The 21155-nt window shown below is 39.9% G+C and overlaps 1 protein-coding gene across 1 annotated transcript in view; it reads left to right on the top strand.

Annotated features, from left to right (window-relative positions):
* The first annotated feature begins 8679 nt into the window (after positions 1 to 8679).
* gas2l1 (growth arrest-specific 2 like 1) overlaps positions 8680 to 21155 on the top strand; it is an 85097-nt gene continuing 72621 nt past the window's right edge. The window contains exon 1 of the mRNA XM_061986339.1: positions 8680 to 9821. Coding sequence (XP_061842323.1) covers positions 9099 to 9821 — 723 coding nt within the window. The 5' untranslated portion in view covers positions 8680 to 9098. The remainder of the gene's footprint in view (positions 9822 to 21155) is intronic.

Here is a 21155-nt window from a genome sequence, read left to right as displayed (position 1 = left end):
GAGACTGTTAAAACAGTTTTAACGGTCTCAAAAATCAGTCAACCAGACATTTACATGACTGATTGACTTATTTTTGAGACCGTTAAAACTAATTTGAAAAAAAAATTAATTACTGGTTAACTTTTTTGTACTAGTTAAAATATTAGTGTTTAAAACACCTTTAAATTAGTGGTTAATTTGTTCTTACACTAGTGAGACAGTTAAAACATTATTATTCATAACACTTTTAAATTAAAGGTTAACTTGTTTTTACACTAGTGAGAAAGTTAAAACATTAGTGTTAAAAACCCCTTTAAGTTAGTGGTTAACTTGTTTTTACACTTGTGAAATGTTAAAACAAGGCTTTAAAAATACATTCAAGCGAGTGGTTAACTTCTTTTTACACTGGTGAGACAAAACAGTGTTTAAAAACATTTTTTAACTAGTGGTTAACTTAATGTAAGACTTGTGAGACTGTTAAAACCAGGTTTTAAAAATATTTAAAATGATTACCCTTGTGAGAAGAGGGTTTTGAAAATCTTTGAAATGAATGATTAACTTATTTTAGCACTAATGGGGATAAAACAGTGTTTAAAATACATTTAAATTAATGGCTTACTTCTTTTTTCACTTGTGAGAATGTTAAAACAATGTTTAAAAACACACATTTAAATTAGTGGTTAACTTTATCTGTGTTGTCCCTGCGATTAGATGGCGACTTGTCCAGGGTGTACCCCGCCTTCCGCCCGAATGCAGCTGAGATATGCTCTGGCACCCCTTCCGCAACCCCGAAAGGGACAAGCGGTAGAAAATGGATGTATGGACTTCTTTTTACACTATTGAGAATGCTGAAACATAAACTTTTAAAACCCGACATTTAATTTACCTGTCAACTTATTTCTAAATATGTGAGATGGTTAAAACAGGGTTTTAAAAAGCTTGAAAATTTGTGGTTAACTTATGTTTTGTTTAAAAAAAATAATAAAAAAGTAGTACTAATTAAACTTGATTTCAATTTGATGCATGTTTTGTACTAAAACAAAATTATGATAAATAAATAGTTCAATAACTTTTTTTGTGTGCAAAATAACAAATTGAACATAATTAAGACATAAAGTTCCTTGTCAATGTCCAGCTGGGATTTGATCCCGGAACATCTATGTAGCAGCAATAAAGGCCAAACATACTCAGGCAGAACATGCGTAGAATGTAATTCACTGAGGTACAGTAGGTAAGGGTGTATTTTTGCCTCATTCCTGTGAGAATCCTGCGTGTGACTGAAGCATTAAGGAGTGGTACTGCAGGACTAACTGCAGTGTGCTCAAACAACCATCCTGTAGCACCTATGAGCAGATAATACTGTATCATCTCTTTTTCTTTTGGACTTATCAGGTCGGTAGTGCATTCTTCCCGCATTATTCACTCACGCTTAAAGTGAGGAATGAGGCAAAAACTAACCCAGACCCACTGTATGCGCATATTTAAAGGGGAACATTATCACAATTTCAGAATTGTTAAAACCATTAAAAATCAGTTCCCAGTGGCTTATTATATTTTTTGAAGTTTTTTTCAAAATTTTACCCATTCATCACGCAATATCCCTAAAAAAAGCTTCAAAGTGCCTGATTTTAACCACCCGTCCATTTTCCTGTGACGTCAAATAGTGAAGCCAACACAAACAAACATGGCGGAAAGAACAACAAGCTATAGCGACATTAGCTCAGATTCAGACTCGGATTTCAGCGGCTTAAGCGATTCAACAGATTACGAATGTATTGAAACGGATGGTTGTAGTGTGGAGGCAGGTAGCGAAAACGAAATTGAAGAAGAAACTGAAGCTATTGAGCCATATCGGTTTGAACCGTATGCAAGCGAAACCGACACTATAGCCAGCGACACGGGAGAAAGCGAGGACAAATTCAGCGATCGCCTTCTAACCAACGATTGGTATGTGTTTGTTTGGCATTAAAGGAAACTAACAACTATGAACTAGGTTTACAGCATATGAAATACATTTGGCAACAACATGCACTTTGAGAGTGCAGACAGCCCAGTTTTCATCAATTAATATATTCTGTAGACATACCCTCATCCGCTCTCTTTTCCTGAGGGTCTGGCTGCAGATTTCTTTGACTTTATCGTTGGAAATGCATCTGCTTTGAGTGTCGCAGGATATCCACACATTCTTGCCATCTCTGTCGTAGCATAGCTTTCGTCGGTAAAATGTGCGGAACAAACGTCCAATTTCTTGCCACTTTCGCATCTTTGGGCCACTGGTGCAACTTGAATCTGTCCCTGTTCGTGTTGTTACACCCTCCGACAACACACCGACGAGGCATGATGTCTCCAAGGTACAGGAAACAGTCAAAAAAACGGAAAATAACAGAGCTGATTTGACTCTGTGTTTGTAATGTGTTTGAGAAAATGGCGCATTGCTTCCCGATGTGACGTCACGTTGCACCGAGAGCGAATAATAGAAAGGCGTTTAATTCGCCAAAATTCACCCATTTAGAGTTCGGAAATTGGTTAAAAAAATATATGGTCTTTTTTTCTGCAACATCAAGGTATATATTGAGGCTTACATAGGTCTGGTGATAATGTTCCCCTTTAAGGTTGACTGTAAGCTGGCGCCGAGCTTCCTCGTTGATGAGGTGGAAAGCTGTAGTGGTGTTTTTTGCAAACGCTCAGCTTCAGTCTCCTGGTCTTGAGATAGGCTTCTACCAGTGCCCTGTCTGCCGAAAGCACGTCTTCTACTTTCGACCAGCATCTGTCAGAGTGAAGAAGAGCGAGGTCGTCAGCATATCTGTACTGCAGAGATGTTGTGCATGGCAGGTCACTAATGTAATTATTAAATAACATAGGGGTCAGTACTGATCCTTGGGGAACTCAATTTCTTAGGCGTCTTGGGCGACTTGACTGTGCATCGCTTGTCTTAAGTATGAAACTGCGATTCGCAAGGAGATTGGCGATGAATCGCACTAGGTTGCGATCAGGGATGATCCGGAGGAGTTTCAGAATCAGGCTCTTGTGCCACACTGTGTCATAGGCTGTGGTAAGGACCACTAAGATGATGCCCGCTTTTCATCCTTTTTCAGAACTGACTTCAATATCATTTGAAAGCTTCACAATGTGTTGTTCAGTGCTGCGTCCGCGACAGAAGCTTGCTTAATGGGTGTCAGGAAGTTGGAGGTCCACAACTAGTTCCAACCGAGCAAGATGGAGTTTTTCGAGGAGCTTGACGGGTACACAGAGGAGTGAAAAAGAGCGGTAATTCTTTGGGCCGGCTGTGGGTTTGTTTGGTTTTGGCAGAGCAATGATTGCAGCCTTCCGCCAGATCTTGGGTATCGACTGACGAAGGAGACAGGAGGAGTAGAACACCTGGAGCTAGTCCAGACATTTCTGTCCACGGTGTGTTAGAAACTCAGGTGGGATGTTGTCAGGACTTTCCACTCTTTAGTTGGGTGATGAAGTTAGTGAGGTCTTCAGCTGAGAATGGTACTGATATATGGCCATCAACTCCTGGTGTTTGCCATAAGCTGGTTGTTTCTTGCTGAATGGATCTGGTGTGATCCTTGAAGCAGCCATTTGCAAGGAGCTGTGCATCTATAGAGTTGGCTGTCACTGGGCTTTGAGAATGTCTGGAGATTCTACCTGTAAGGCGGTTAAAGGTCTTCCAAGCCTTCCTGCTGGACCGAGTGAAGTCAATTTCTCTCACCATCTCCTCCCATCTTTCTCTACATTTATTGCCTCAGTAGTCTGTCAGTAGTGTTGCTTTGATGGCTGCCTCTTCACCAGGTTCATACGTCCAATAGTGGCTAAGAACAGCATAGGAGATGTACGCATGCAGAATGTCAGGGCGCTTCATATGAAATTTTACGCAGACGGAGTCCTAGCCTCTTCCTGCTTTGTCACTGATAAGAATATAATACCAAAGTTCCTAGATATTTAGAAAGTCCCATTTGGCGTGATAGCCCTATAAACTGGGATCGAATTCCCGGTGGGACGTATATCAGGAAGATATGCAAGTTTATGTTTTAATTAATTAGGCAATAAGGTGGCTATGGATAATTTCTGGAGAGGTACCAGTTTGAATTATGTGCGAGCTGACCCAAGTTGTGACCCGGGGTGGAGCACTCTTCCATGCACAGCTGTGGACGCCTCTGTGCAGGTGACCTGACTCAGCCTGTCATGTGTCAAAATAATTTTAATTGAGGGCCACACCGCAGTAATTGCTGCTTTCAGAGGCCCGCTTGTTACTAAATGTATAATCTCCTCATGATATTATTACACAATTCCCTATGCATTTGATTATTAGTCTTTTTTTTTTTTTTTTTTTACAAATTGATGGATAACTTTTAAAATCGTAAATCAGGGGAATAAGCATTTTATTAGAAAAAGAAAATGTTGGGATTATATGTTAATATAGGGGTGTCCAAACTTTTTCACCAAGAGCCGCATACTAAAAAGTCAAAGTAGGCAGAGGCCATTTTGATATAGTTTTATTTTGTAAAAAGCAATGCTAAAAAAGAGACATTTCATATACATTTAAAGAAAAAACTTGTTAGCTTTGTGTCATTGGTGACAAAGTCCACTATTGTTAATTATTACAGGGTTAAAAAAGCAGGAATGTTGATATTAATAACTAATAATACACTTTGTCATAACACAAAGCTGACCCTAACCTTTGTCTTTGAATATATATAATGCCTGTTTTTTATCTTTATTTTAACAAAATAAAACCATTTCAAAATGGCCACCACAGACCGGAGGTTGGGTCTTGGGCGCAGTTGGACAGGACAATGACCCCAAACTCACGTCAAAAGTGGTAAAGGAATGGCTAAATCAGGCTACAATTAAGATCTTAGAATGGCCTTCCCAAAGTCCCGACTTAAATGTGTGGACAATGCTGAAGAAACAAGTCCATGTCAGAAAACCAACAAATTTAGCTGAACTGCACCAATTTTGTCAAGAGGAGTGGTCAAAAGCTCAACCAGAAGCTTGCCAGAAGCTTGTGGATGGCTACCAAAAGCTCCTTATTGCAGTGAAACTCACCAAGGGACATGTAACCAAATATTAACATTGCTGTATGTCAGTGACGTGCAGTCACTAGAGGCAGGTGAGGCGGGGCCTCACCTGCCATCATGGAAAGAAAAAAAATGTAAAAAGAAAAAAAAATTATTAAATTGTTATATGTATCCAGTGATTATACTATAAAGTTATTTTCCATTTAACTTCACCAGTTTTAGATTATTTTTATTCAGAATCACTGAATTTTCACATTTGCCGTTCAAATACTGAGAAGAGACGGTGCGGTGAACAGCGGCACGTCACTGAGTTGTGCCTCAACATGGATTGCGGACTCGGCTAACTGCTGGCCTGCTGTGCAGTGAGACCGTATTGCTATATGAACTATATTATACATTTCCATAGTTTAGTTAGCTGAGGTATATAATGTACAGTGTATTTTGTCAACAACTGTATGTGTGTAACGTATTTCTTGTGCTGAGCAATCATAAAACGGCTGCAAAAGACGCACTGGCTGAGGCTGGCAGTAGTCCCGCCTCCTGCACCCCCGCCGTAGAATGCAACCCCTGACGGGAGTGTTATATCAACTAAAGCCCACACTTAAACTTACCAAAGTTCCTAGATATTTAGAAAGTCCCATTTGGCGTGATAGCCCTATAAACTGGGATCGAATTCCCGGTGGGACGTATATCAGGAAGATATGCAAGTTTATGTTTTAATTAATTAGGCAATAAGGTGGCTATGGATAATTTCTGGAGAGGTACCAGTTTGAATTATGTGCGAGCTGACCCAAGTTGTGACCCGGGGTGGAGCACTCTTCCATGCACAGCTGTGGACGCCTCTGTGCAGGTGACCTGACTCAGCCTGTCATGTGTCAAAATAATTTTAATTGAGGGCCACACCGCAGTAATTGCTGCTTTCAGAGGCCCGCTTGTTACTAAATGTATAATCTCCTCATGATATTATTACACAATTCCCTATGCATTTGATTATTAGTCTTTTTTTTTTTTTTTTTTTACAAATTGATGGATAACTTTTAAAATCGTAAATCAGGGGAATAAGCATTTTATTAGAAAAAGAAAATGTTGGGATTATATGTTAATATAGGGGTGTCCAAACTTTTTCACCAAGAGCCGCATACTAAAAAGTCAAAGTAGGCAGAGGCCATTTTGATATAGTTTTATTTTGTAAAAAGCAATGCTAAAAAAGAGACATTTCATATACATTTAAAGAAAAAACTTGTTAGCTTTGTGTCATTGGTGACAAAGTCCACTATTGTTAATTATTACAGGGTTAAAAAAGCAGGAATGTTGATATTAATAACTAATAATACACTTTGTCATAACACAAAGCTGACCCTAACCTTTGTCTTTGAATATATATAATGCCTGTTTTTTATCTTTATTTTAACAAAATAAAACCATTTCAAAATGGCCACCACAGACCGGAGGTTGGGTCTTGGGCGCAGTTGGACAGGACAATGACCCCAAACTCACGTCAAAAGTGGTAAAGGAATGGCTAAATCAGGCTACAATTAAGATCTTAGAATGGCCTTCCCAAAGTCCCGACTTAAATGTGTGGACAATGCTGAAGAAACAAGTCCATGTCAGAAAACCAACAAATTTAGCTGAACTGCACCAATTTTGTCAAGAGGAGTGGTCAAAAGCTCAACCAGAAGCTTGCCAGAAGCTTGTGGATGGCTACCAAAAGCTCCTTATTGCAGTGAAACTCACCAAGGGACATGTAACCAAATATTAACATTGCTGTATGTCAGTGACGTGCAGTCACTAGAGGCAGGTGAGGCGGGGCCTCACCTGCCATCATGGAAAGAAAAAAAATGTAAAAAGAAAAAAAAATTATTAAATTGTTATATGTATCCAGTGATTATACTATAAAGTTATTTTCCATTTAACTTCACCAGTTTTAGATTATTTTTATTCAGAATCACTGAATTTTCACATTTGCCGTTCAAATACTGAGAAGAGACGGTGCGGTGAACAGCGGCACGTCACTGAGTTGTGCCTCAACATGGATTGCGGACTCGGCTAACTGCTGGCCTGCTGTGCAGTGAGACCGTATTGCTATATGAACTATATTATACATTTCCATAGTTTAGTTAGCTGAGGTATATAATGTACAGTGTATTTTGTCAACAACTGTATGTGTGTAACGTATTTCTTGTGCTGAGCAATCATAAAACGGCTGCAAAAGACGCACTGGCTGAGGCTGGCAGTAGTCCCGCCTCCTGCACCCCCGCCGTAGAATGCAACCCCTGACGGGAGTGTTATATCAACTAAAGCCCACACTTAAACTTTCCACGTGCAAGATTGAATCTATTTAAAAATGTTCGTGTTGGAGGAGTTGTGAATGACTGCAGGGCCACAACATTAGGTACACCTGCAGACTGCAGGTGTACCTAATTCACAACTCCTCCAACACGAACATTATTGTTTTTGCACTTTTTGGCTTCTTATTAAATAACTTTTGTAACCTATTTTTATGGGTTTTCCTCTTTGTGATGTTAAGTTCTTGTTATGCGCTGTTATACAGTATATGCCTTGAGCTCTTATTTTGAAGGCGCTAAGAGCAGAAGTGATGACACGTTGGAGTGGAGCGGAGGTTTTTGAAAGAATGTAAATAAAGTGGTCCTCGTGTAAACTGGAGTCTCCGTGTTTATTTTGTAGTTTCATACAGTATAGGCGACATTTATAAACACTCGGTTACACTTTTTTAAATAGATTCAATCTTGCACGTGGTAAGTTTAAGTGAGGGCTTTAGTTGATATAACACTCCCGTCAGGGGTGCATTAATCCAGCACAATAGCGGCGCATGGACTTCATTTATAAGTAAAGATAAGACCATAATAACGTTTTTTTTGATTAAATGTGCTTTTTTGTGTGCTACAGTTTGTATGTGTAAAGTTAAAGTTAAGTTAAAGTACCAATGATTGTCACACACACACACTAGGTGTAATGAAATTTGTCCTCTGCATTTGACCCATCCCTTGATCACCCCCTGGGAGGTGAGGGGAGCAGTGGGCAGCAGCGGCGCCACGCCCGGGAATACTTTTTGGTGATTTAACCCCCAATTCCAACCCTTGATGCTGAGTACCAAGCAGGGAAGAATGCTGGTATGAGCTTTTAAACATAACCCGTTAACTGCTGCCAATCAAATGGTGAATAAGATACTCTTTAGGGTTCATATGTTTGTAAATCTGACTGTGATGAAGTCAGTGCCTCACCAGCCATCAACCTCACCGCACGTCACTGCTGTATGTATACTTTTGACCCAGCAGATTTGGTCACATTTTCAGTAGAGCCATAATAAATTCATAAAAGAACCAAACTTCATGAATGCTTTTTGTGACCAACAAGTATGTGCTCCAATCACTCTATCACAAAAAAATAAGAGTTGTAGAAAGTATTGGAAACTCAAGACAGCCATGACATTATGTCGTTCACAAGTGTATGTAAACTTTTGATCGCGACTGTATATAAGTATTTTAATTTTTTGTGGCTCCAGACCAATTACTTTTTTTGTACTTGTGGTCCAATATGGCTCTTCCAACACGTTGGCTTGCCGACCCCTGCTCTACACCGTCATGTTAAGTTCGGCTCGGTGACGATGGGGTTAACTTCTCCTCCTCCTCCTCCTTCTTCCTCCTCCACAGTTGATCCACATAATGGGATGTGCCACCGCGTCGCTCCGCTGCTTTAAGCCCCAGCAGGTCAACATATTGAGCGCAGGAGGCGGCGCGACATGCGCTGAGTCTCTGCGTGGCGTCCTGCGTGGGCTCGGTGCCGCTCAGCGGTCGTGATATTTTCGAAGTCCAAAAAGGAGACAACTCGGCTTTTTTTTTCTCCCCCAAGACGTGGAGGTTTGAGGGCACCCACTTGGGCTGGATCTGTCGGTTCGGTCGGTCCACTCAGCATCCCGCCATGACCGTGACAGCGGCACGAAGCAGCCCGGCCTGCACTCCCCGCACACCGGCATGGGTGCGTCCCCGGCACGCTCGCTTTTACAGATGAGGATTTGCGGCGCGGTTGCGCAATGAGACAATCCGGAATCGAGTATCGATACATAATCTGAACAATATGGCCGATCAGAGCAACATCCAATCCGCCGCCTCCAAGAGCATCCGGCCTTTTAAATCCAGCGAGGAGTACCTGTACGCCATGAAGGAGGACCTGGCAGAGTGGCTCAACACCCTCTACGACCTGGACCTGACCGCGGACACCTTCATGGATGGTCTGGAGACCGGCTGCGGCTTGTGCCGGCACGCCAACAACGTCAACCGGGCCGCCCAGGACTTCCAGCTGGAGTACCCGGAGGCGGCCCAGTCCATGAAGCTGCCCCGCAAAGACGTGGTCTTCCAGTCTCGCAACGTCAGCCCGGGTTCCTTCCTGGCCCGGGACAACGTGTCCAACTTCATCAGCTGGTGCAGGCAGGAGCTGCGGATCAAAGACGTGCTCATGTTCGAGACCAACGACCTGGTGGAGAAATGCAACGAGAAGAACTTCGTCCTCTGCCTGCTGGAGGTGGCCCGGCGGGGGTCCAAGTTCGGCATGCTGGCCCCCATGCTGATCCAACTGGAGGAAGAGATCGAGGAGGAGATCCGAGACCACCAGGGCAGCCTGCAGATGAGCCGGGTGCAGCAGGACCAGGTAGACCTGGATGTGCCGGAGGAGCAGAGCCCGTCCAGCAGGGGTTTCAGCCGCAAGGAGAGCTGCCACAGCGTGGAGGACGAGCCGGAACCAGAACCTTTTGTCTGGCCTCAGAAGAGAGTTTTATGCGACATGAGAAACCTGGACGAGCTGGTAAGTCAGCAGCATTTCATTAATATTTGTGAATTATGCAGCCATGGGCGCATAGCACCAAATTCTGGGCCCCATACACAATACTCTTAAAGGGCCCCCCGTCCCATCCTAAACCCAAAAAATTCAAAATTAAAGTGGACTAAATATAATTTTGATTAATCATATAACCCTCAGGTGTCCAACTCAAAGCTTGGGGGCCAAATCTGGCCCCCAAGCTTTGTTTTGGGTGACCCGCGAACGCTTGGAAATGATAAACAGTAAAGTTAAAGTACCACTGATAGTCACACACACACTAGGTGTGGTGAAAATACCCTCTGCATTTGACCCATTCCCTGGTTCCACCCCCTGGGAGGCGACGGGAGCAGTGAGCAGCAGCAGGGGCCACGCTCGGGAATCATTTGGTGATTTTACCACCCAATTCCAACGCTTGATGCAGAGTGCCAAGCAGGAAGGCAGTGGGTCCCATTTTCCACCTCCAAAAACATGCACCTGGGGATAAGTTGATTGGCAACACTAAATTGGCCCTAGTGTGTGGATGTGAGTGTGAATGTTGTCTGTCTATCTGTATAGGCCCTGCGATGAGGTGGCGACTTGTCCAGGGTGTACCCCGCCTTCCGCCCGATTGTAGCTGAGATAGGCTCCAGCGCCTCCCGCGACCCCAAAGGGAAGAAGCGGTAGAAAATGGATGGATGGATGGTCTAGCTCGGTTGGTAGAGCGGCCGTGCCAGCAACTTGAGGGTTGCAGGTTCGATCCCCGCTTCTGCCATCCTAGTCACTGCCGTTGTGTCCTTGGGCAAGACACTTTACCCACCTGCTCCCAGTTCCACCCACGCTGGTTTAAATGTAACTTAGATATTGGGTTTCACTATGTAAAGCGCTTTGAGTCACTAGAGAAAAGCGCTATATAAATATAATTCACTTCACTTCACAACCTCCCAGTCTCAGGGTGGACACTCTGACCAATGCAGCCAGGGGCGCATAGCACCAAATTCTGGGCCCCATACACAAGACTCTTGAAGGGCCCCCCATCCCACTCTAAACCCACCAATTTTTGGGCCCAGTATAGCTCGATTGGTAGAGCGGCCGTGCCAGCTGTGCCAGCAACTTGAGGGTTCCAGGTTCGATCCCCGCTTCCGCCATCCTAGTCACTGCCGTTGTGTCCTTGGGCAAGACACTTTACCCACCTGCTCCCAGTGCCACCCACACTGGTAGATATTGGGTTTCACTATGTAAAGCGCTTTGAGTCACTAGAGAAAAGTGCTATATAAATATAATTCACTTCACTTCACAACCTCCCAGTCTCAGGGTGGACACTCTAACCAATGCAGCCAGGGGCGCATAGCACCAAATTCTGGGCCCCATACACAAGACTCTTGAAGGGCCCCCCATCCCACCCTAAACCCACCAAATTTTGGGCCCAGTATAGCTCAATTGGTAGAGCGGCCGTGCCAGCTGTGCCAGAAACTTGAGGGTTCCAGGTTCGATCCCCGCTTCCGCCATCTTAGTCACTGCCGTTGTGTCCTTGGGCAAGACACTTTACCCACCTGCTCCCAGTGCCACCCACACTGGTTTAAATGTAACTTAGATATTGGGTTTCACTATGTAAAGCGCTTTGAGTCACTAGAGAAAAAGCGCATTATAAATATAATTCATTTCACTTCACTTCACTTCATACACAAGACTCTTAAAGCCCCCCCCCCCCCTCCCCATTCCACCCTTAACCCACACACACTTCTTATGTTTGAACTCACTATTGCATGGATTTGGTTGAAACCAGCTTCTTAAAACACATGTAAATACCTTAATGATAGTGTTTGACTTTTTAAAGATTTAATTAACATATCTAGAATTTATTTAGAAAAACGGCATAAATAATTTGGTTATGTTTAAAACCAAAAAGTATGGGTTTTTTTACCCATAAAGTGGCCTGAATATCATTTTGATTAATCATATAACCCATAGGTGTCCTACTCAAGGCTTGGGGGCCAGATCTGGCCCGCCACTTTGTGTTAGGTGACCCGCGAACGCTTGGAAATGACAAACAGTAATTAAAGTTCAAGTTAAAGTACCACTGATAGTCACACACACACTAGGTGTGGTGAAATTACCCTCTGCATTTGACCCATCCCCTGGTTCCACCCCCTGGGAGGTGAGGGGAGCAGTGAGCAGCAGCAGGGGCCCCGCTCGGGAATCATTTGGTGATTTTACCCCCCAATTCCAACGCTTGATGCAGAGTGCCAAGCAGGAAGGCAATGGGTCCCATTTTTTGTAGTCTTCGGTATGACTCGGCCGGGGTTTGAACTCACAACCTCCCAGTCTCAGGGCGGACACTCTAACCAATGCAGCCAGGGGCGCACAGCACCAGATTCTGGGCCCCATACACAAGACTCTAAAAGGGCCCCCCATCCCACCTTAAACCCACCAAATTCTGGGCCCCATACACAAGACTCTTAAAGGGCCCCCCATCCCACCCTAAACCCACCAAATTGTGGGCCCTTTACACAAGACTCTGGAAGGGCCCCCATCCCACCCTAAACCCACACACACTTGATTGACTGAAACTTTTATTAGTAGATTGCAAAGGAAGAGAATACATGATATCAAACAGTACAGTTTACACAGTGCAGTACATATTCCGTACAATTGACCACTAAATGGTAACACCCGAATACGTTTTTCAACTTGTTTAAATCGGGGTCCACGTTAATCAATTCATGGTCATTTGATATGTTTGAACTCACTATTGCATGGATTTGGTTGAAACCAGCTTCTTAAAACACATGTAAAAACCTTAATGATAGTGTTAGACTTTTTAAAGATGTAATTAACATACCGGTATATAGAATTTATTTAAAAAAATGCCATAAATAATTTGGTTTTGTTTAAAACATCGAAATGGTTTTTTTTTGCCAACAAATTCAAAATAAAGTGGACTGAATATAATTTTGATTAATCACCAGCGGTGTCCAGCTCAATGCCTTTTTGTTTTAGGTGACCTGCGAACGCTTGGAAATGATTAGACTTAGACTTCCTTTTTATTGTCATTCAAATTTGAACTTTACAGCACAGATAAGAACGAAATTTCGATACATAAGCTCATGGTAGTGCAGGATAAAAAAGCAATAAGGTGCATATATAAATATATATATATATATATATATATATATATATATATATATATATATATATATATATATATATATATATATATATATATATATATATAAGTAATATATAAATATATATATATAAAATAAATAAATATATATAAATACATAAATAAATAAATAGATTACTGTACAGATAAATATATTGCACTTTTTCACATGCGTCCACGTTTATGGATGTATGTTATATTGTATTTTTTATTCCAGCGAGTTAATCCATTTTGGGGGGAGTTGTGGGGATAATTTAATTATGATGCGTTCAAGAGTCTTACGGCCTGAGGGAAGAAGCTGTTACAGAACCTGGAGGTTCTGCCTCGGAGGCTGCGGAACCATAGTCACACACACACTAGGTGTGGTGAAATTACCCTCTGCATGTGATCCATCCCCTTGTTCCACCCCCTGGGAGGTGAGGGGGGCAGTGAGCAGCAGCGGTGGCCGCGCTCGGGAATCATTTTGGTGATTCAACCCCCAATTCCAACCCTTGATGCTGAGTGATGGAGGCAATGGGTCCCATTTTTTGTAGTTTTCGGTATGACTCGGCCGGGGTTTGAACTCACAACCTCCCACTCTCGGGGCGGACACTCTAACCACAGGCCACTGAGCATGTTCTGGGCCCCAAACACGAGACTCTTGAAGGGCCCCCCATCCCACCCTAAACCACCTTTGTTACTAAATATATTCCTTCTTTCAATTTTGATAGAAAAATTACAAGATCTGCATGCAATTGCACGTTTTTTTTTTAGTTTTTACACATCTGTATTCCAAACATTGTTTTGCTCAAATACAAATATTACATATGAGCTTGCAACCCTAACTTAAAGTTTCAAAGCAATCGATTTTTACGTTTAAAAAAAATATAATCAAATGCATATTGCCAATTGTGTAATAATATCATGAGAGTATTATACATTATTTACTGTTACAAACGACCCTCTGAGGCAGCCATAACTGAAAACAAACATTGACACCCCTGATATGTATCACGTAGAATTATCATCAATAGATAATATGAATCATAATAATACATTATTATTATTATTATTATTATTATTATGGGCCTGCTGCAATGCCAGCGCCCAATTTATTATTGGTCATACTTCAAACTTTATTATTATTATTATTATTCTTTTTATTGTTCTGCACGTTACTATTACGTCTAATACAAGCCGAATCGGCCAACGAACCCCCATATATGTTTTGTACAGTTACACTTAAAACTGACGGATTCGGACACTCGGCACCATCTTCACAGTACGGCGGCTTCCGGCGACCCCGGCCAGAGGTACAGGTAGCAGGCCCATCAAATTTTCTAGTTATTATTATTATTATTATTATTATTATATTAGCAGCTCATCTCCTGGGGGTTATGTCCCCCTGTATTTAAAAACTACTGACGCCTCTGTTTCTAACTTTAATCTAGAGTCTTTAAATGCACCACAGTTATGTGCAATGCGATGCAAAAGAGAAATTTGTACATAACTTTCCTCTCTGCTGCCACAGATAGATTTATTATATTTTGACATTTCTTCTGTCACTTCATCCTTGTCCCAAATGTTGGATCTTTGCGTGAATGCTTAAATGTGAGCTTTGATGACGTTGTGACTTCTGAGTTGAGTGAAGTGTAAAGTTAGTTTCGTATTCTTGATGGGCGTTGAAGTACTCTTCGACATTCTTAATTCGATTCAAGCGACCTTATTTTTGAAGTTTCAAGGCTATTTTGTTTTATCATTCATGATACTGTTTTTTATAACGTACATATTTTAATTGACAGAAAAAAAAGTATACACTTGGGTGCAACCAAATCATCTCATGAGTTCAATCACAAACTTTTTCAAAGATATGCTGAGTTGTGGTCGACAATGTTTATGCAACAATACGTTCAGATTGCTCCGCATCAGATTGATGAAAATTCCACCACATGAATCGCGTTCATTTGGCCTTTACAGGAAGTAAACACCCGACCGATATGGTTTGTTTTCTGCTAGACACGCCTACCTCTTAATGTTGTGCTTCTCAAATATTTTCTGTCAGAATAAAATTATGCGACCTTTGTAAATTGACACAACACACCCTCTCACCTTATTATCAAAGTAGATGAATAAAATGAGTTGAGATAACATCTGCAACAGCTTAAACCAATGTCCATGTTAGGTTTATTAAGTCAATGTGTAACATTTAAACAAGGCCGATCAGTCTGTGTAACTCTCAATGCTTAAAAAAAAATAGCAAATGATTCACTGGGTTGTGTATTTTTATAAACTTAACACAGTAACATTGAACATGTTTTAAAACTGCAAACATTGATCACTTTTCAACTTCTTTCACCTTATCCGTTTAAAAAAAATTGCAATATTTTTTTTTTTGGGGGGAGAAAAAATGTCACACTATTGCTTACATTGTAGTTTATCAGAAGGGTTGAAAATTGCATATTTGCATTTAGTGAATGCCCAAACTACAGACTGACAACGGGGGCCATTTTGCTAGTTTTCACCCCCAAAACCAGTACAATATATATATATTTATTTCCCAAAGAACTAAAGAAATGCAATTTAGGTAGAAATGTTGTTTGAGTTCAGAAGCGCCAAAGCTGAACTGAAATGCTAACAAAAAATATGATTAAAATTAGCTAAGAAAAACTAGCATGCTAACAGTATTATGCTAACATGCTAGCAATAGCAAGCTTACAATTAGCATTAGTAGTAATATGACACTGAGGTTTATACCTGCTAAACTAGCTAATATGCGCTAAAATGCTAACTGCAACATGAGTCAAATACCAAAATATATTACTCTGAAGTGTGTACCCTAAAAAATTTTTTTTAAATGCTACCATGGTAACATTAGCATACACCAAGTACCACGATATTACTGAGGTCTATACCTATAAAATTTGCCAAAAAAAAATGCAATTTAGGTAGAAATTTTGTTTGAGTTCTGAAGAGCCAAAGCCAAACTGAAATGCTAACAAAAAATATGATTAAAATTAGCAAAGAAAAACTAGCAAGCTAACAGTTTTATGCTAAAATGCTAGCAAAAGCATGATTACAATTAGCATTAGTAGTAATATATGACACTGAGGTTTATACCTAACATGGTAACATTAGCATACATCAAGTACCAAAATATTACTGAAGTCTATACCTATAAAATTAGCTTTAAAAAAATTGTATACTAATGTTAGCATGCTAACAAGTACCATTTGTCAAGTAACACAATAATTGATGTCTATGTACTGTATATGCCTGTAAAACTAGCTAATAAACTAACATACCAAATTTAGAATGTTAACAATTGTGCCACGGGCCTTTAAAAAAATTAGCTACGGGCCGCACTTTGGAGATCCCTGCTATGATCTATTCAGAAGATGATTTAAACAAGCCTTGGACCATGAAACAGTTTAAACTGCTGTATCAGTTTTAGCGTTTTTTTTTAATGAAACACCTTTGATCTTTACTAATTATTTCAAACTTCTTTCACAGTATTTGTCTGTTTTTATGAACACATTCAGTGCAATATGTTTACCAGATGCACATCAAATCTCCTACAACAACAACAGATGATTCTGCTTTTATTTAGTGGCTGCAGCGAGCTTTGTTTGCACTGCACTGGTGTTGTCCCGATACCAATATTTTGGTACCGGTACCGGTACCAAAATTATTTTGATACTTTCCGGTACTTTTCTAAATAAAGGGTACCACAAAAAATTGCATTATTGGCTTTATTTTAACAAAAAATCTTACGGTACATTAAACATATGATTCTTATTGCAGGTTTGTCCTTAAATAAAATAGTGAACATACAAGACAACTTGTCTTTTAGTGGTAAGTAAGCAAACAAATGTTCCTAATTTAGCTGCTGACGTATGCAGTAACATATTGTGTCATTTATCATTCTATTATTTTGTCAAAATTATTAAGGACAAGTGGTAGAAAATGAATTATTAATCTACTTGTTCATTTACTGTTAATATCTGCTTACTTTCTTTCTTAACATGTTCTATCTACACTTCTGTTAAAATGTAATAATCACTTATTCTTCTGTTGTTTGATACTTTACATTAGTTTTGAATGATTCCACAACTTTGGTATCGATCCAATACCAAGTCGTTACAGGATCATACATTGGTCATATTCAAAGTCCTCATGTGTCCAGGGACATATTTCCTGAGTTTATAAACATAATATAAATTTAAAAAAAACAAAAGAAGACGGACCGGTACTTTTCAAAGGCGGTATAGTACCGAATATGATTCATTAGTATCGCGGTACGATACTAATACCGGTATACACTGCACAACTTGATATTGCTCCTCTAACCCATGTTAAACTAGGATCTGTACTTTGTTTTAATTGCAACAACAGTAGAAAAACATCTCACAGAGATAGGGTGTTGCAAAGTGTAGTAGAATAGCATTAAACACACTTAATGTAAGTCTTTCTTCTTATTCTGCTGGTGTTACGGCAAATCCAAAGGCTATGTATACTTTGTTGTACCTTGGGGTCTTTTTACTCTGCTGATTGTCACTTCTTTTTCTTACCGATGACGACTCCCACCTAAACGTATTCATCTCACAGCCTCCGTTAAGGCTGTACACACATTACATCCTTTGTGCTTACTACTCGTGGCAACCTTGTCCACCATTGCACTTTGTATGCAAAGGCAAACGGTCCATCTTTGACAGTTCGCAGATGTTCTCGATAGATGTTTTTTATTTATAAATCACTAATTGGTCTGGTTCCTCCTTATTTATGTTCTTTTATGTGTAGAGACTCCAGTCGCTACAGTTTGCGGTCACAGGACGTCCTTGGTGTGTTGGTTCCTAGAGCCAAAACAAGTCTCGGTAAAAAGCCTTCAGATTCGCTGCTCCATGGTCATGGAATAACTTACAGTGGTAAATGGTAAAAAAAAAAGGCAGCTCAGTTGCCAGAATTTTGCTGTAAAATTTACATTTGTTTTTTTGCTGTAAATAAAAAAACCTGCAATTTTACAGTACAATTTTGGCACCTGAGCTGCGCGTCGTTTTTTTTAATTTTTAATTTTTAATTTTTTAACCAAATCAACAACTGTAGTTTTTGGTGTATTACTGTAAATGCCAAAACGGCACCACAGTTTATTACAGTAAAAAAAGTACAGTTTTTTTTTTAATTTAGAGAAAAATGCTGTAAAAGTAGCAATAAATTGCATGGTCAAATTGAGAAATTTACTGTGGTTTTTACAGCATTTTTCTTTAAATCAAAAAAAAAAAACTGTACTGTTTTTATGGTTAAAAAATGCAGCTCAGTTGCCAGAATTTTACTGTAAAATTAAAAATTTTTTTTTTACTGTAAATATTTTCTTTTTAAATTTTACAGTAAAATCAACAGCAGTAGATTTTCCGGTGTATTACTCTAAATGTCAAAGCGGCACCACAGTTCATTACAGTAAAAAAGTACTGTTTTTTTCATTTAATGAAAAATGCTGTAAAAAAACACAGTAAATTTCACAATTTTACCATGAAATCTGTTGCTACTTTTACATTGCACAATTTGATGGATAACTTGCTTTGAAATCATTATTATTAGTAGTATTTATTTATATTCAAAAAAGTGTTTGAATGTTTGATAATATATTTTTGCATAATTAGACAATATTTAAGTTAACATCATTTGCGATTACATGAAGTACATATGTTTTTTTTCTCCCAAAATAGAAAAAAATAATACATTTCGTAAGAAAAGTTACACTACTTTATTGATACATTTTATTTCCAGGCTTTCGAAGGACAAATAGAATCTCTTCTTATATTTATATAGCGCTTTCTCTAGTGACTCAAAGCGCTTTACATAGTGAAACCCAATATCTAAGTTACACTTAAACCAGTGTGGGTGGCACTGGGAGCAGGTGGGTAAAGTGTCCTGCCCAAGGACACAACGGCAGTGACTAGGATGGCGGAAGCGGGGATCTGGCACGGCCACTCTACCAACCGAGCTATACCGCTCCACCAGTAATAATGAATGAAGTGGCGGGCCACATGGGCATTGAGTTTGACACCTGTGCTACATACAGAGTGAACTTAGAGCTAATAAAACCCCCAAATTTTAGTAAATAAATTACAAAAAAAACTTACTAAGCCTTTTTGATGGCTTTTGAAATCAAATAACCATTGCACCATATTCTTATTCATTCCCTTGCCACCTGTAAATGAGTAACAGTGCAGTCTTACCCCACTGCAAACTCCACAATACTGTATTGTAGGATAGACAAAATCAATACAGCTCTTTATATGGCGCCAGTAAGAAAGTTCAGCCGTTCCCAATGTTGTGACCACAGAGTGTATCTCCGCACATTGACTTAAAGTCGCGAGGCAGTGCTTTTTTTTTTTTTTTTCACTGCTTAGCGAGTGCGAGAGGTGTGCTACATTCCTTCTTACCTGACGGGTCAGAGTGGGTTTGACAGCTCAGTTCACACACCAGAGACGTGGAATGTCAACACAATACAATTGATGAAGTCTGTCCACCCACACTACAGTACATTTCCCTTCCTGTCATTGTGGTCAAACCTGCTGACCTCTAAGAGAGAGGCAAAGATCCCGTTAGAGCAGGGATGTCAAACTCGTTTTCATTGAGGGCCACTTCGCAGTTATGGCTGCAATCAGAGGGCCGCTTGTAACAGCGAAAAAATGTATGAATTTGCCTCTGGATTTCATTAGTAATTAAATAAATAGTTTTTAAGTAGACTGTCGATTTTACAGTAAAAACGTTGCATTTACAAAATTTTACTGTAAAATATAGTGTTTTTTATTTTATTTTTTTTACAACATTTTACGGTAAATGGAAAAACAGTACCACTGGTTTTTTGGGGGGGGTTTCAGAAAAAGTTGGCAGCTTAGTTGCCACAATTTTTGTGTTGAATTTACAATGGTTTTTACAACATTATATTGTTAATGGTACCAGTTTTTTTTTTTTCTGGCAACTCAGCTGCCAGTTTTTTTTACCGTAAAAGCAAATGTACCATCTTTCTATTTGCACTAATACACCGCTAAAAACAACAACCGTAGATTTTACAGTCAAAAACTGGCAGCTCAGTCAACAGAATTTTAACGTAAAGTAGTAGTAGTTTTTTTCAATTTACAGTACAATGCTGTAAAGCAGTGTTTTGCAACCTTTTTTTCATTGAAAAAATGCAGAGGCACACCACAAGTGTTCTCGCAAGTGTTGGATATGAATGTGAACCATAACCAAGCATGCATCACTATAGCTCTTGTCTCAAAGTAGGTGTACTGTCACGACCTGTCACATCACGCCGTGACTTATTTGGAGTTTTTTTTGTGTGTTTTCCTGTGTGTAGTGTTTTAGTTCTTGTCTTGCGCTCCTATTTTGGTGTTTCCTTTTTAGTTAGTATTTTCCTGTTGCAGTTTCATGTCTTCCTTGAGCGCTATTCCCCGCACCTGCTTTGTTTTAGCAATCAAGGCTATTTAAGTTGTCGCTATCCTTCTTTGTGGGGACATTGTTGATTGTCATGTGATGTTCGGGTGCACTTTGTGGACGCTTTCTGCTCCACACGCTGTAAGTCTTTGCTGTCGTCCAGCATTCTGTTTTTGTTTACCTTGCAACCAGTTCAGTTTTGGTTTCGTTTTGCATAGCCTTCCCTAAGCTTCAATGCCTTTTCTTAGCGACACTCACCTTTTGTTTATTTTTGGTTTAAGCATTAGATACCTTTTTACCTGCACACTGTGGTCTGCATATTTTGATCACGACAAACCATGTTCCCGACGTCTACAAAGCAATTAGCTACTTGCTGCCACCTGCTGATATGGAAGAGTATTACATGGTTACTCTGCCGAGCTCTAGACAGCACCGACACTCAACAACGCCACATTTGCAGATTATAATTACTGGTTTGCAAAAAATATTTTTAACCCTAATAGGTGAAATTACATAATCTCTCACGGCACACCAGACTGTATCTCACGGCACACTAGTGAAAAACACTGCTGTAAAGAACAATGTAAAATTTATTGTAATTTGTATTCATTTGATGGGTAGTTTGCTGTAAAGTTAAGTATTTTTTATGGTAACACTTCAGTATGGGGAACATATTCACCATTAATTAGTTGCTTATTAACATGCAAATTAGTAACATATTGGCTCTTAACTAGTCATTATTAAGTACTTATTAATGACTTAGT

Source organism: Nerophis lumbriciformis, linkage group LG12 (genome assembly GCF_033978685.3).
Source record: "Nerophis lumbriciformis linkage group LG12, RoL_Nlum_v2.1, whole genome shotgun sequence".
NCBI classification, from domain to species: domain Eukaryota; kingdom Metazoa; phylum Chordata; class Actinopteri; order Syngnathiformes; family Syngnathidae; genus Nerophis; species Nerophis lumbriciformis.
The sequence above is the reverse complement of the archived record's forward strand: the minus strand, read 5'-3'. Positions and strand labels throughout refer to the sequence as shown.